The 14528-nt window shown below is 47.6% G+C and overlaps 1 protein-coding gene across 1 annotated transcript in view; it reads left to right on the forward strand.

Annotated features, from left to right (window-relative positions):
- Positions 1 to 3968: 3968 nt before the first annotated feature.
- Positions 3969 to 14528, forward strand: part of Mocos (molybdenum cofactor sulfurase) — a 48570-nt gene continuing 38010 nt past the window's right edge. The window contains exons 1-2 of the mRNA XM_021214997.2: positions 3969 to 4468; positions 10389 to 10478. Of these exons, the coding sequence (XP_021070656.1) occupies positions 4189 to 4468; positions 10389 to 10478 (370 nt within the window). The 5' untranslated portion in view covers positions 3969 to 4188. The remainder of the gene's footprint in view (positions 4469 to 10388; positions 10479 to 14528) is intronic.

A 14528-nucleotide genomic window follows, 5' to 3' on the forward strand; every position in this document is an offset into this window, starting at 1 on the left:
CCCTCCCTCCTCCCTTCTCTATCTCCTTCCCTTTCTACCTCCTTCCTTCTCTGCATTTTCTCCCTCCCTGCATGTGTATGCTCTTTCTTTCTCTTCCCTCTCCCCTCTGTCTCTCTCCCCTTGATGACTTCTTCCCTGGTCTCACTCCTTGGGACCAGTAAACCCACCCACGAGCAGCTTCCCAACAAATCCACCTTTATATAGTTTAACTTGGCTTGAGTTGGTTCATTTCATTGGTGGAGTTGACTTATCAATGGAGAGAACAGATGGAGCAAACACTGTACCAATATGTTAAAAGAGCTCTCTGAAGCCATATGCACACAGCATCCTTCACGTTGTGTTTCGTAGCTGGATGAACTGTTGTACATTACAGGAATAATATCCAGCCTTTAAGAGGACACAGTCTCTCACACAGCAACATGGGTAAAACCTGAGGAACCATGAGAAGTGGAACAGACTGGCCACAAAGACAGATACTATGTGACTCTTATCCTAGCTCCCCAGAGAACACATACACAAAGACAGTGCTGGGGAGCAGACCCGGAGGGAGGACGTAACCTGGGTTGTTTGCTGGGCACAGTGTCACAGGTGAAAAGGCTCTGGAGACTGTACAGTGAGCAAGCAGAAGGATACTACAGTTGGTGTGTGTGATGGCAGGTATTATATTTAACCACAACTTTAAACAAAGTTCATAGACACACCCCTTTCCTGGGTGTTAATTGGTATGCCTTGAAAAAAAAAATCCCTAAATAAAATATATTTGGACACTACACTAAACAAAGAGATGTCTTCGTTCTGGGCACTGAGGTCACCTTTATTCAGCATGGTTCAGGGTGAGTTAGTTTGCAGCTTCTGTCTTTCCACAGTGGACTCAGGAGTCTTCTTTAGACATGTTTTGGGGGTTGGAGCATTTGTTGTCTGTATAAAGTTAACTGGCACCCCTTTACATAGCTACATTTGCATATATACCTTTACTTGTGCTCACAGACATTTACACACATGTGTGTGATGACTCTCAGGGCACATCTGAGTTCTCAGCTATGCAAGGCTCCTGAGGGTAATAGATCTGTTGTCTATATGTTGCACATCAGAGGACTCTGACACAAATAAATGGTCTTACATATTTAAAAAAAAAACCCATATAGTCTTCTACATGTGAAAAAGTATGAACAGGCAAACCCATAGATGGAATGAATTCCAAAGGATATATTTTGTTACTCCTTATCCTTCTGATAAATAGTGGATGGCTCCGATGGGACTCCCTGATAGTGCAAGCAAGCAACCTGCATGGCAATGACCATGAGGCTGGAGGGAGGGGAGAGAAAGAATGGGTGCCATGCCCTGGAAGGTCTAGAGAACTCTGAACCCCACAATCAGGTAGGCCCAGAGCTTTGGAACTGTGGCAGAAGACATCCTCCTGAGGTGCCTAGTTTTGTGGGCTCTCTCAAGGGCTCCTGTACCGAGTGGCCAGTGACTGTCCAGCTAATTCTTTTGACTGAGCTCTGTGTATTCTTGACAGCCACTTAGGTGCACCTCAGAAGCTACGCTTGAGCAATCAGTGGATACGCTGGGCTTACCCTGGCTCCTACTCACCGTGGGCAAGCTTTCCCTTCTTCTTTGTGAGTGGAAAGAATATTAGAATATTAATCTGGTTTTCGCTTCAATTGTGTCTGAAAGAAAATGCAAAATTGTCTTCCTTTATACAAGATAGACTATTTTTCAAACAAAAGAAGTTACTTTATAGGCAGTCAAGAATGGGTAGGGGATTTCTCAAATCCGGATACCCAGGCTTTTAATTTGCCCTGTGTCTTCTACCTGCCAGCTGTGTGGCCTTGTGCCATGATCTCTGCTTTCCTAAGGGTGTTTCTTGGAAGTCCCACATAGTTCTGCCCAATGTCCTTGGCCAAAATTTAGGATTGTTGGCTATATTCAGTACAAAGAGAGGCTGGGAAATTAACCCTCCACCCGCAGACACTTTGCTGTTTGAGACAGTTTCCTTTCTCTTTCTCTCTCCTTCCCTCCCCCTACTCCCTCCCCTGCTGTGCTGAGGTTCTAATCCAGGGCATCCTCACACCAAAAGGGGCTCTACTGCTGAGTCTCAGCTGAAGAATGCACCCCCCCCCCCCCGCCCAGAACCTAGCAGGGTGCATTGTCACCCACTTACAGAATTAGGGGGATATATCATTTGCTTAGGCAAAAACTCAGCAGGAAGCATCCTCAAATGTTACCTATCAGTTGCTATGAAGAATAACGTCCTTTACCTTCTTGGTGGCAGAGTTAAGCTGCAAAGAGCAGGATGAGAGGCAAGGAGAGATGAGATGTCCTAGCACAGAAGGAAGAGAGGAGGGGCGGCTTCTGGATAAATAGAGGGGAAATCCAACTCCCAGGGTAAAACAGCGCCCCCGGAGGAGCAAATCTGGGTGTGCCCATGCTGGCTATGCTCTGCCAGTACACTTAGGTTCTATTTTGAACATTACATTATAAATATAAATATAATGGACCCTTGTTCCCAATCTCTTCATGGTTCCAAGCTGCCCTTTCAGCTTCTACCCACAGGAAAGGTCTCTCCAGTCCCTCTGGGGAGGGAGTTTCCTGTTTTTGTTTTTTGTTTTTTCCTTTTGATTTCTGTCTAGTTCATTCTACCATAGCACACAGCTGGGCTTGGAGAGAAGGCTGCTACATTGCTCAACTGACCCTTTTGGTTTCCTAACTACCTCAATACCTAGACTGGCAGCTTCTCTTTTAGGGAGGTACACGCTTCTTCGGTGGACATACAGAGTTACTCGCATGAGCTAGAGTGAATTAGCTCTTATGGGGAACACCCACCCAAACCTCATGTTAACCTGTCTGGAGATTTGCTTCAGGAGGGTAGGCCTCGACCTCCAGCCCAGCGGCATCCAAGACCAATAGGCAAAGGTCGTCTGGAGCTAGCTAGTGAGTGGGAAGGCCTCCACCCTACTTCTCCATCTGAGTTGGCTCTTACAAAGCAGCTCCATTTCTCAGTGACAACTATCCTCACTAGGTCACGGTGAACCAGTTAGCTAAGTTATGCTTAGCCTCACAGGCCCAGAGGCCCTGTCCTCTACTGTCCCCTTTATACCAACTCCCTCGGTGCCCCTGTCACTCTTCTCTCATTCCCAAGCTCCCTTGGTGCCCTCCACAAGCTCCGTGTGTATCTTGTGTCTCCCCTCCCCCTCCCGCACTGATTGGGAATCCGCACTTAAACAGCCCGAGTAGAGGCCCACATTGTTTCTCTGTGCCTGAGCCTAGCAAGCCCCCCAGCCCCTTCTACTCTGTCTCCCAATCCCACAGAAGTGAGTCATCCTGAGCTGGTCTTCAGGACCCCCATTTGTCCCTGAATCCCCTTTTGCACTATCTGGACCTCACTGTTCTGGGCACTCTTGCCCAACCTCTGTACCACTAGGCTTCCCTACCATCATCACCTATCCCACTGTATCTTTGGCTCTTGTCCAGGGTGTGGGGGAGGGGTGTAGCTGGCCTTGACCCAGATTTCAAACTTGGTTGTAGTGGCCTCCCATTTGGTCGCCCAGCTGTAAACTTCAGGGCCTCAGTCTGGGTACACCTTTGTGTAGGGATGTGAGCCTCTTTCCAAGTACATGCAATTCCTGAAGACAGTGGTGCCCTCCAAATTTGGTTACTCACCCCCCCACACACACACACACCTCGCCTTAGTTCACTTTATCACGTCTTCCTATGCCGCCAGGGATTGTGCAACCAACCGCCTCCCCATCCCCGTTGTCTCAGATTTAGGTGGCACTTGACAGCAGTGCTGAGAGAACCTGTGTTCTGAGCCTCGGGGTGCAGGAGGTCACACCAGAGCGTCCTGGCTCCGAGATTGCACAATCGCTGGGAGTTTATCAAGCAGCCCAGTGGCTTCCTTTGAAACGGGGAGTGCAGGCGACCACAGCAGTCCAAGTGGAGCGCAGGGGGCGAGGATCCCAGGTTCTGGGCCAGTAGGACTCAGAGTCACTTATGCTTAGTGAAAAAGGCACGTTTTTCCTGCCACCTGCCTTACTAGCACCTAGATATTTCAGGACTCGCGCCCAGGTGTCTTGGGTGTCCCTTGATCAGTGCTGGCTGTGGCGATGACTGCAGAGTGCGCGACCGGGTCCTGTCGCAGGTGGGCAAAGGCCGTACTGAAGTGAAAGCTCTCCGTGAGTCAGCGAGATGCGAGGAGGCCGGCCCGCAAGGCGCCGCCCCTGGGTGGGGACCCGAGTCACCCGGGGTTCAGCCCTGGCGAAATCGCCTGCCTTGTTCACTTCCCGGGCTGGACGGTCTGGATCCCGCAGACTTCAGGCGCGATCCATGGCCTGCGGGGCGGCAGAGCGGGGCCCTGAGCCCCCGGCCTTCCAGCGCCATCTGGAAGCCAGCACACCGCGCCTGGACCACGGCTACGGCTTGCGCAGCATGAGCGAGCTGCGGGACCAGGAGTTTGGCCGCCTGGCAGGTGAGGGACTGACGCGGCGACGCACAGGGCTGGAACCTAGGTATGGGGCGCGCTGTCTCACTTGGGACGCACTTTGCACTTGATCTTAGCTAAAAGGTCAAGCAGAGATGGACTCCTCGGGAATCGAAAGTTTGGGAGGGACTGTGAGCGTCTGCTCGGTGTCCCAGCTCCTGCGCAGGATCCCCACTGTCCTATCCGCAGTAGCAAGACTTCTTGCTATAATTGTTACATAGGCTGTTCCGTGGTGTGAGACCAGCCTGACCTCTCTTTAGGCCTTTCCACACACGGCAAATAGAACTTAGGTTCTCTTTGCCCTCCTCTATTGCCGGGAGAATACCCGACCCTAAAGACGCCACCGTAGCCACACAATTTATTGAGCAGAGTTATTTCTCGGATGCCTCACACGGGGCCAGGGGTGCACAGGAAGCTACTGCAGGCAGTTTGAAAAAGCGGCTCTGAGACAGAGAATCCAGAGATTGCGATCAATCAGCTGACATATCTCGCGTGGCCACGCCTCTTTCTCCATAGGGATGTCCTCTCTGTCCATAGTCTTTTGGAAACATTATTTTTATTACTATTGACATTTTAAACAGGGTTCCTTGTAGTCCAGGTTGGCCTCGAACTCAATATTCAGTCGAGGCTTACCTCGATCTTCTTTACTCAGGCTTCTGCCACTCTGGGCTTACAGGTGTGCCCCAAGCTCGCCTGGCACCAAGCCTCATTTTTCTCTTTTCTGCGGCTAGAACAATGCTCTGTCTGAGCTCTAGCTTGCTGGGAAAACTGGAAGAATTAGAGAAGCCTGCAATTTGAGCTTTAAGAACAGGCCGAGCCTGTGAACCCGCTAGTTGAACTGGATCCTATCCTTTGGAATCATAAGGTAGAACCTGTTGATTGAGTTGGAAATTAAGCTAAGATTAACTGCAGGTGTAGCAGAGCCCAGCCCACTGCTGCAGGTCAAGCATCTGACTGGGAAAGCGGCGCCTCATTAAACTTCAGAACCCACGGGAGAAGGAAGATTACGGTCCAGGGTACATGGATTTGTTTGGTCCCTTGGGGTTTCTGCCCGGTTGTGTGTGGCAGAACAGCAGCGCTGTGGCCCTTCCTCATTTGGAATAGCAACTATTTTTTCTTTTGTGGGCCTGGGGAGCTGTGGCCTCCTCCCTGTGTCCCTGTAGAGAGAGCTTTCCTACCTTCTCCCCATTCTTCTCTGGCTGGAGACAGCCCTTCAGCTTCTTTGCTGTCCCCCTTCCTCCCTCTCCACCCTGCCTTCATAGGGAAATTTCCAGCCAAACACAGTCTGATATGAATATCCACAGGTGCAGAGAGCGGCGGGCCTCCTCTCTTTTTGAAGAAAATTGCAGAGCCTAGTGAATAAGGATTTCAGCCACCCTTCCCTAATCTCAGATCCTCTCCAATCTTGATCTCTCACACCCTCTATAGGTCCGTCCTGGCTCCACTCCTTTCTGTCAGAGAACAGCACCCAGACTTGACATTAGCTTGTAGCAGCCAATCTTCCTTTAAAGCCTTTCATGTCCACAGTGAAGGGCTATAGGTTCTTTCTTTCTTTACTTTTTTGAGACAATCTCACTTTACACTCAGCCCTAGAACTCATTACGTAGCCCAGGCTAGCCGAAGTCTTGTGAGGCGCTTCCTGTTTCAAGCCTCTCAAGAGGTAGGATTACAGGCAAGAGGCTATACCCAGATGGGTCCTTTATTTATTTAGTGAATTCCTTGGATGTATTGTGGTTGAAATAGACACCCCCCCCCAGAGGGGTTGTGGAGAGAGAGAGAGAAAGAGAAAGAGAAAGAGAAAGAGAAAGAGAAAGAGAAAGAGAAAGAGAAAGAGACACACAGAGAGAGAGAGAGGGAGTTGATTTTTACTGTGTAGTCCTGTCTGGCCTGGAACTTTCTATGTAGACCAGGCTTGCCTTGAACTCACAGATATCATCTGCCTCTTTCTCCACCATGCCTGGCTTGAAGTACACGTTGAGTGTGTGCACTTGTGTAGGCACATGTGTACAGAGACAAGAGGATGACAACAGTGTCTTCCTCTGTCACTCTCTACCTTATTTCTTGGGACAGGGCCTCTCCCTGGCCTAGCGCTTGCTGATTGTGTAGGCTGTCTCCACCTCCCCAGCTGTGGCCTTGCAGGGGTGCACCCCCATGCCTAGCTTTTTAAATGTCCATCTTAGGGATGGGACTCTGGCTCAAGCTTGGGTAGTGAGCATTCTAGCCACTGAGACATCTTCCCACCCCTGAAGAAGACTTCTCTGGATTAAACGGGTACCTTTTCCTACCTCCGAAATATTGGGGAATATTCATTCTTCCCCATTGAAACAAACTAGAGAGCTGTCCAACACGGCAAGCCAAAATGGCTCAGCCACCACTCGATTTACCCCCCTGGAGATTTTCTGCAGGGTCGAAAATGTACCTGCTTAAACGTGGCTCCTTAAGCTGTAGGAGCTGGAATGTTGTATTTAAGTAGTTGGATGGGGTTTCCTGGCCTAAGTGAAGGGAATGTACTGAGCATCCTACTGTGGCCTGCGCAGTCCAGAGTCAGGTGCTGACTGACAGTTACAGGGGCAGGGCCCAGATGAGTTCCTGCTCTCTCCACATCTCTCCCTATTCCCCCCTCTCTTGTACCATCTTCCCTTCCCTCCTTCCCTCTCTCTCCTCCCCTCTCCCTCTTTTCCCCTTTCCCTCTACCTCTTCTCTATTTCTCCTCCATCTCTGTCTCTGAATGTTAATTAATTAGAACCAGACAGCTCAGGAGACAGCTAAGTATGTCAAAGAAAATAAAAGTTGTTGGAATTCTCTTCTTTGAAGACCAAGTACAGCTGGCTTTTTGGATCTGCTGCTTGCTTTCCTTCACTCTGAAAACTCTGATGTGTTTACTGTGTTCCAGGCATCCATCTGGGTACTGTCAAATACCTACTAATGTCACCCCACTTGCAGATGTCAGGACAGGACCCCAGAATGTGTGAGGGGGGGCAAGATTCATTTGGCCCGTTGACTTGGATCTGAACTGTTGGCCTCTTACGACCAGATCTCTGCGTCACCTAACTCAGTTGCCTTCTTTTGCAAGATTCACTGTTGAAGTAAAGCCACACAAAGCAAGGTCTTCCTGATTGGCATTTTAGCCCCTTGGAAGGTTCTGGGCAACAGTGCTCCCCAGAGCCTGGGTGTCACCATGGCTTTTTAGCCCCTTGGAAGGTTCTGGGCACAGTACTCCTCAGAGCCTGAGTGTCACCATGCTTTGGTTCTTGACCCAAACATCATTTAAAAATTGTATTTAAAATCATATTTTATGGATATGGGTATTTAGGGTGGTGTATGTGTCCATGTGTCCCACGCATGCCTGGTGCCTGTGGAGTCCAGCAGAGGGCATTAGATTCTCTGGGCCTGGAGTTTTAAGCCACTGTGTGGGTGCTGGGGATTGAAGAGAAGTCAATGCTCTTAACCAACGAGTCCCGCTCTCATGCAAACACCTTAGTGCTTTGACTATCGGATGAACAACGCCTTTCTTTTAGTTTGCTGAACATTTATTTCACAATCTACAGTAAAGGAATTGGTTTCAAAAAATTATGTTTTTAATTCTTTGAGAATTTTATGTAATGTATTTTAGTTATATTCATTCTCCATTTTGCCCCCAGATTCTTCCAGACTCAACTCAACTTCATTCACCCTTCCCACACTCTCCAAACTCTGTGTTTTCTCTCTGTCTCTGTCTCTCTCTCTTTCTCTCTGTCTGTCTCTCTCATCTGAATTCAATTTGTACTGACCACATACTTGTGGGTATAGGACCATCTGGCACATTATTGTCCAAGAAAGAACTTTAAAAACACTGGGGAAGATTAGGTGATATATATTTTTTTAATCTTTTTTTTTTTAAGATTTATTTATTTATCATATGCAAGTACACTGTAGCTGTCTTCAGACACTCCAGAAGAGGGAGTCAGATCTTGTTAAGGATGGTTGTGAGCCACCATGTGGTTACTGGGATTTGAACTCTGCACCTTTGGAAGAGCAGTTGTGTGCTCTTACCCGCTGAGCCATCTCACCAGCCCAGGCGATATATTTTAATGGCATCAGATTCAAAAGATGACAAATAAGATAGAAAAAATGGCCAAGAAACCTCCCCTGTGTTCCAACTACAGCTACCACTGCCACCCCTGGACAGTGGCTATCACCAGTGTGTTTCTAGCAGCTCATTGTGTGTGCATATGTGTATATGTTTCATGTGAAGGCGAACTGTAATGTTTCTCACTTCCAGACCCTGTAATTACTTGAGGGTGTGGAGATATGTGACTAATAATGGTGATTTTTCAGGGGAGGTGAATGAAAATGTTCCAGAATTAGCGAGCACACAGCAGCCACTAAGTTGTACACTTACAGAGGTTGGACTTTTTTGGTATGTGGGTTATATCACAATGAAATTATTATAAAATAAATAAAAAGATACCCTGCATGACACACAAAAAATGTTAAATGAATTAAAAAACAAATAGATCTTTTCATATTTTATGAATTTGAGATGGTATCCCAGAATTTGCTTTATGTGAGCTCATTTTGTGTGTGTGTGTGTGTGTGTGTGTGTATTGGTGAACATTGTTAGAAGCTAAGGCAGCCTGTGGTTCTTTAGCACCATTTGCTTGTTTACTTGAAGGGGCCTCTCATCACACTGTCACTGGCAGATTAGAACATGAGGTCAGACCAAGGATCCCCCTGCTTCTGCTTCCCCAGTGGTGGGGCGGTGAGCTCAGGTTCTAGAGATGAAAATCAGCTTCCCATACTTACACGGCAAGTCCTTTACCAGCTGAGCTCTGGCTGCATCTCTTGTCTGCTCCTGTCTGGGGTCAGCATTCTTGAAGTCGTCCTCACAAGAAACAGGACTTTAAAAAGAAACCGAAGTGAGCCGAGCTTACCTGAAGTAGATGCTAATGGACGTTCCTTTTCAGTCTTGTGATTTTATAACGTTGTATATTTCACACACAAGTCATTTTGCAAAATCCTAGGTGTTTATGAGCTGCACCTGCAGAAGGAATTGTTGAGGCAAAGCGACTTTATTTAAGGTGTGACTGATGTTGCCCAGATGTTATTCCGTGAAGCTGCATTGATTCACCCTCCTGTCAGCCTTGTGCGGCTGGCCTGCTGCCTACACCCTTGCCCCACAGGGAAGCGCTACTCTTTCTATCTCTGCCAATCTGATAGGCAAATCATAGCACCTCCAGTTTGTCTGAGTTTGTCTTTTATCTTCAGAGGCAAGGTTGCAAGGAAGACGTTTACCCTTTAACTTCTTTGAAACCCTACTGGTGAGTCTAGACTTGAGGACAGTGGGACAGTGTGAGGAAGAGACGTCAGGAGCCACCTTTCTGGGAAGCTCACAGCTTCCAGAACGGGGTGTCAAGGAGCTTGAGACTGCTGTCTCATTATTTGTCACAAAGCTCTGCTGGGCACTTCTTGTGTGGGATGTCTTTCCAGGCTGGTAAGAGAGCTGGTTATCAAGTAGGCTCCTCGGAGCTCTTGTCTTATATTAAGAAACACATAGGAAGAGGTTCAGGGATCCCAGCTGTGTTGAAAGGTGTTGAGACAGGTGAGTGTGGTGCTGCACATCTGGAGTCCCAGTTCTGGGTAAGCGGAGGCAGAAGGATCAAACATTCAAAGTCATCCTTGACTACATAAAGAATTCGAGGCCAGCATGGGATACGTGGGATCTTGCCTCTTGCCTCAAACACACACACACACACACACACACACACACACACACACACACACACACACACAAACACAAACAGAGACAAAAGGATGGACCCCAGTGTGCTCACACTAGTCAGATTTACATAAAATGATGGGAAACTAGTGGAGAATGACCTACAGCTTTATCTGTGATTTTGTTTGTTTGTTTGTTTGTTTTGTTTAGGAACTGTCTACCTTGACCACGCAGGAGCCACCTTATTCCCCCAGAGCCAGCTCACAAACTTCACTAAGGATCTCATGGAAAATGTCTATGGTAAGGAACATTACATACACTGATTTCTGATTAATCCATTAACGTATGTTTATCCTGTTGGATTCATGGAGAACCTGGGGAACACACGGGGCAGAGTCAGACCAGATGGAGGGTCAGGCAAGCACCCTGGGTCATCATGTATTATACACACGTGTCCCGGCTCAGGGACACACAGGCCACTTCCAGAATGGGTTGGTGACAGGAAGGGAAAATAAGTTTGAAAGTGTTGTGTTTGGTGGCGCTAAGACACTGTGCAGTGCAGACGGTAGGGGATCATGAGGAACATTCATCCATTCACTCTCTACATCCCACAAAGTCACTATGGTGTGTGGGTTGTAGTGTTATAACATTAGAAGAAGACATAGCTCCTTTCTTGCAGGAGACTTCAGTCCAGACCTGAAAGACAAGACCTTAGTCAAATGATCTTCAACTAAATGTGCTTAGCGGCTCTATAAAAAAAGGCTGAGTGCAAAGGTGGCTGACATCATGGGCATCTACAGGAAAGCAGGAGGGTTGGCAATGCGTATGTTAGGGAGCTGGGAGGGGAGCCGATGTTGGATGATGAGCCGGAATTCACTGGGACAGCAGGAGAAGGTAGAGGCCAGCTACCCTGCAGGAGGTTTTAAGGGCAAAGTCCAGTATCTAGGACCACAGAGCGGAGAGAAGGACAGAAGGCCATCACCCGAATAGGGCAGGCCCACTGAGGCGCTGTAGGTGATGTAGCAGTGGCCATTATTCTAGGACAGACAGACAGACACTCATCCAGGGCATTTAGCAGCAGTGGCATAGTATTCTCAGAAGATGAGTCAGAAGAGGGAGTCAGGAACCTTACTAGCGAGAGATGTGATGAGCTTTATAATGCTAATAATGACCAGTTGATCAATATACACGTGCCAATGACTGGGCACTTGTCATGTATTAGGTGCTGCTTATATGTGTGGTGTGTATTATTGCCACCCATCTGTATGGCATTCTAAGGGCCATAGATTATGTTATTAACTTACGTAGTAAAGCTGTTTCCTCCATGTTGGACATGGCCTCCATCTTGAGTCAGAGCACTTGAGGTCACCTGCATGTGTCCCTCACAGGACGAGGCCCACTGATGGTCCTGTGTGGGAGGCTGATGAGACTCAGTAGCACTCTCAAATTCCCCAAAGGTCACTCTCCCTCACAGTTTACATGAGAGAAAAACAACTGACTGGTTTGGGACAGTTCTGTAGTTGGTGAAGTTGCCTGTAACTTGTCCCGGAGACTTCTTACGGTGTAGCTACCTTTAAGTGACCCACACTCATGTGTTATCTAAAGACATTCATTAATTCACCTAGCTGGCCTTGGATGGAGTCTCTTCTCTGGCCTTGAGGCCGTCTTCAATGTTTCTATGTCTTCCCAGGAAAAGCCTCACAGCATCTTGATTTACAGGCGAGCCAATGGAGGTCCAGAAAGGGCAAACAGCTAACCTAATGCTGCACACTTTAAACGTTCCGGATCTAGGGGAGCAGAGCCTAAGGCCAAGTCCTCCCACCCCGAGATGCTCCTGTTCACGACAGTCCTGTTTTGCTACAGATATGCACAGGGGCTTACGTCTGTACTCGGGGCAGTCAGGAGATCTTCAGTTCTGAGGAAGTCCTCAGAGAAGGTGCCAGGGAGGGATTTTATCTTGATGTTCACCTATGATTTGCAGAGACTGGAAATTCTCCTTCTGTAACCTTGACAAAAGCCCGAAGTGTGGGAAAGCAGCTATCCTGAGAGATGACTGGCAGCTTCGAGTTCTAGGTGCTTCGAAAAACACAGGCTTAAAAATCGATCCGAGGGCTGGAGAGATGGCTCAGCGGTTAAGAGCACCGACTGCTCTTCCAAAGGTCCCGAGTTCAAATCCCAGCAACCATGTGGTGGCTCACAACCATCCGTATCGAGATCTGACGCCCTCTTCGGGTGCATCTGAAGACAGCTACGGTGTACTTAGATATAATAATAAATACGTCTTTAAAAAAGATGTGAAAGGAGTGCGTGGTAGCTGCCGTGGCCAGGCATCCGGTGTGACCCTTTGATGTGAGGGAAGGAGAATAGAAAGCGAACAGGGCAAACCTACATCAGAGAGCGCGACTCTCCTCTGGGAATGACGGTGCCTGCCCCAGTAGTCCAGGCCTTTCCAGATACCAATGTGGTTTGACCGAACACTGGACCAAAAGCAACTTTAATAGAGGCATGGTTTGTTTTGGCTGACGGTTCAAAGGGTTACAGTTTATCATGGAAGGGAGGGCTTGGGCAGTAGGAGCCGAAGGTGTCAGCTCATCTCCCAGGTACAGTCAGGAAGTGGAGAGTGAATGAAGGGACAGGGCTGTGAAACCTCCGGACCCCATTGACTCGCTTCCTCCAGCAAAAATTTACCTCCGGACAGTTCTTCGACCCTCCCAAGCAGCGCCCGCCTGCCAGCTTAGGAACCAAGTTTGAAAGACATGAGACTAAGAAGGACATTTACTATTCAAATCACCACGGGGCTCCTGTCTAAACAGTTTTGAGGGAGAACATGACACTTGGGGAACACAAAGAAGGGGAAGATTTTTCTCAAAGTCAATAAAAGGAGAGGTGAGATTGGGCGAGCCTTCAGCATTGCAAGCAGGTGGCAGGGGCTGTTCACACTGCTCCCCCACTTTGATGCTCACAGGAGGGCGGCAGTGTGTTTCTCAGGAGACAGAGCCAGCAGAGGTGGTGGGAATGACAAGGCAGCCAGCAGAGGGCTAATTCAGTGGGGGTGTGGCTCTGTCTGGTGGTGGGAGGAGCTAATGGACAGAGTTCCTGGCCACCTAAGGGGAGTTTGCAGAGAGAGTGCTGCAGCTGCCCCTGACTTCTTGCCCCCAATCCTCTTTCTAGGTCCCATGTTGTTTTATAAATTAGCAGAGTGGTTTTCTTATTTAACAGTTTTATTGAGTTACAATGGACACATTATAACATTTACCTAATACATTTGTGCAATTCAGCCATGTAAAAATGATTTTAATTGTTTTATTATTTTAAGTGCATGGGTGTTTTGCTTGCATGTATATCAACCATCACTATAAGTCAGTTAGACATTCTTATTTCTCCATGAGATGCCCCAACCATTCACAGTTAAAGCCTGCTAACTCACCACTTTCACTCTCTCTAATGGGCTCAATGAAACATGAATTTTATTATATGAAGTTGCATTTCATATAAATGAACATACAGCATTCAGCTTCTTGTGACTGGAGCTTTTTTCTTAGTGTATGTTTTTTAAAAAGATTTTTAATATGTATTTTTTTATACATAGTAATGAGTTTCATTATGACATTTTCATCAAAGTATATATAATGTATCCTGATCATATTCACCCCCAGGATCTCCTGTCCCCACCCCACTTTTCCAGATTCCCTCCTTCTCAACTAGTTTCTTCAACTTTCCTGTCTTTTGGGGCTGGGGTGTGAGTCAAGGAGTTTCACTAGGGTTGAGAGCTTATTTATAGGACCATGGGCAACTTACAGTGGCTACTTCACTGAAAAAAACATCTCTCCTTTCCCCATCAACCACCGACTGTATATAGGTCTTCAGGGATGGCCAGGTCCTTACGTGCCATTCTAAGAGCCATCCTATGGCGTATTATCCTACTCCGTGATGGAATGGCCATAGACCCAGTCTTGTTCAGCTCTTACGCTGGGCGTCACATATGCCATGAGTTCAAGGGAGCAATGGCCACAGTGCCTAGAAGGCAGGAGCCTACAACATGCTTTCTCTGGCTCTTACATTCCTTCTGTTCTCATGATGTGTCCTGAGACCTGGAAGGGTGATATTAATGTCCCACTTGTGACTGAGCACCGAGCAAGCGCCTATCCTCGGCACTTTGACAAGTCATGCATCTCTGCAGTGATTGCTGCCCACTGCAAAAGATTTTCTGACTAAACAAAAGATTTTCTGACTAAAGCTTGAGACTATCATTAATCTATGGGCATGAATATTTAGAAAGCAGTTTGACATACACAGTGTCTATCAGAATAACAATAGCAGTTTTTTTTTTTTTTTTTTTTTTTTTTTTTT

This window comes from Mus pahari, chromosome 15 (assembly GCF_900095145.1).
Source record: "Mus pahari chromosome 15, PAHARI_EIJ_v1.1, whole genome shotgun sequence".
In the NCBI taxonomy this organism is placed as follows: Eukaryota; Metazoa; Chordata; class Mammalia; order Rodentia; family Muridae; genus Mus; species Mus pahari.